Raw genomic sequence first — 984 nt, forward strand, 5'->3', positions numbered from 1 at the left:
ATTGAGCAGATCACAAGTTAGATTCCCTAATCAACTTAGTAGCTGCAGTCCTGACAGTGACTAGCGCTTATCCCGTACCTTCACCCAGAACAGCGCCTGGTGCTGCCAGAGGGGGTCTCCCCCGTGGGCTCCTTTGGTCCTCACCGCAGCCCTCTGGAGAGTGCCACGTCCACACACACAGTCTGAGAGAGAGGAGGTGGAAATAGATATAAAATGAGGTAAAAAATGAGGAATTAACTTTTCAGCTTTGGAGATACACATTGGAGGGCTGATAACTTAATGACTTTTATGTTGTTGGACATCTTCACCTCTCGGGTTAGTCGTGATTTGGTGGTTGCCTCCTCAGCGCCGGCTCTGAGCAGAAGCATTGTAAGAGTCGGCCACATGTCTCTTAGGCACTTGCTGTTTGAGTGTACTCTTCATATAGTCTTTTTGCTCAGAAACATAAGTGTGGTGGGCAGTTGAGTCTATTGAAAGTGTGTGAATGTCACATGTCCCTTTTTATTTCTTTCTTCTCTAAGGTATTTGTCTTTGGCACTGTCACAGAATGGCTGCATTTCTACAACAAATGGCTGTACTGCTGCTTATGGATTGTGAATGGCCTGCTACAGTCCACTGGTTGGCCCTGTGTGGTTGCTGTTATGGGCAACTGGTTTGGGAAAGCTGGGTATGCCACTTCCTTCCTCTTTGATTTCTCTGTTTAAGTGGTTTAACAGACTTGGATTATTCAGACTTGTCAAAGTCAATTAACTTGATGCCCTAGACACTACCCACATATTCCCTCTATTTGAGAAAGATGTAATAGTTCAGGGAGAGAGAAGGTTTCACAACAGTGTGTGTTGGAAATGGTGTGGACCTTAGGGACGATCTAGCCCAGGAAACACATTTCTAACACCCTGCCTGCCATATTCAGATTCTGAGTGTGGGCTAAGGCCATAGGTCTCAATTTTTTTTTTTTTTGAGACAGAGTCTCACTCTGTTGCC

General features: G+C 45.4%; 1 protein-coding gene across 1 annotated transcript in view; it reads left to right on the forward strand.

Annotated features, from left to right (window-relative positions):
- The window catches only part of SLC37A3 (solute carrier family 37, member 3), a gene marked incomplete at its 5' end in the record, with an annotated part of 37412 nt that overhangs the window by 15513 nt on the left and 20915 nt on the right, over window positions 1-984 (forward strand). The window contains one exon of the mRNA XM_012649747.1: window positions 522-667. Coding sequence (XP_012505201.1) covers window positions 522-667 — 146 coding nt within the window. The remainder of the gene's footprint in view (window positions 1-521; window positions 668-984) is intronic.

The sequence above is a fragment of the Propithecus coquereli genome, unplaced genomic scaffold, assembly GCF_000956105.1.
Source record: "Propithecus coquereli isolate 6110/MARCELLA unplaced genomic scaffold, Pcoq_1.0 Scaffold302, whole genome shotgun sequence".
NCBI classification, from domain to species: Eukaryota; Metazoa; Chordata; class Mammalia; order Primates; family Indriidae; genus Propithecus; species Propithecus coquereli.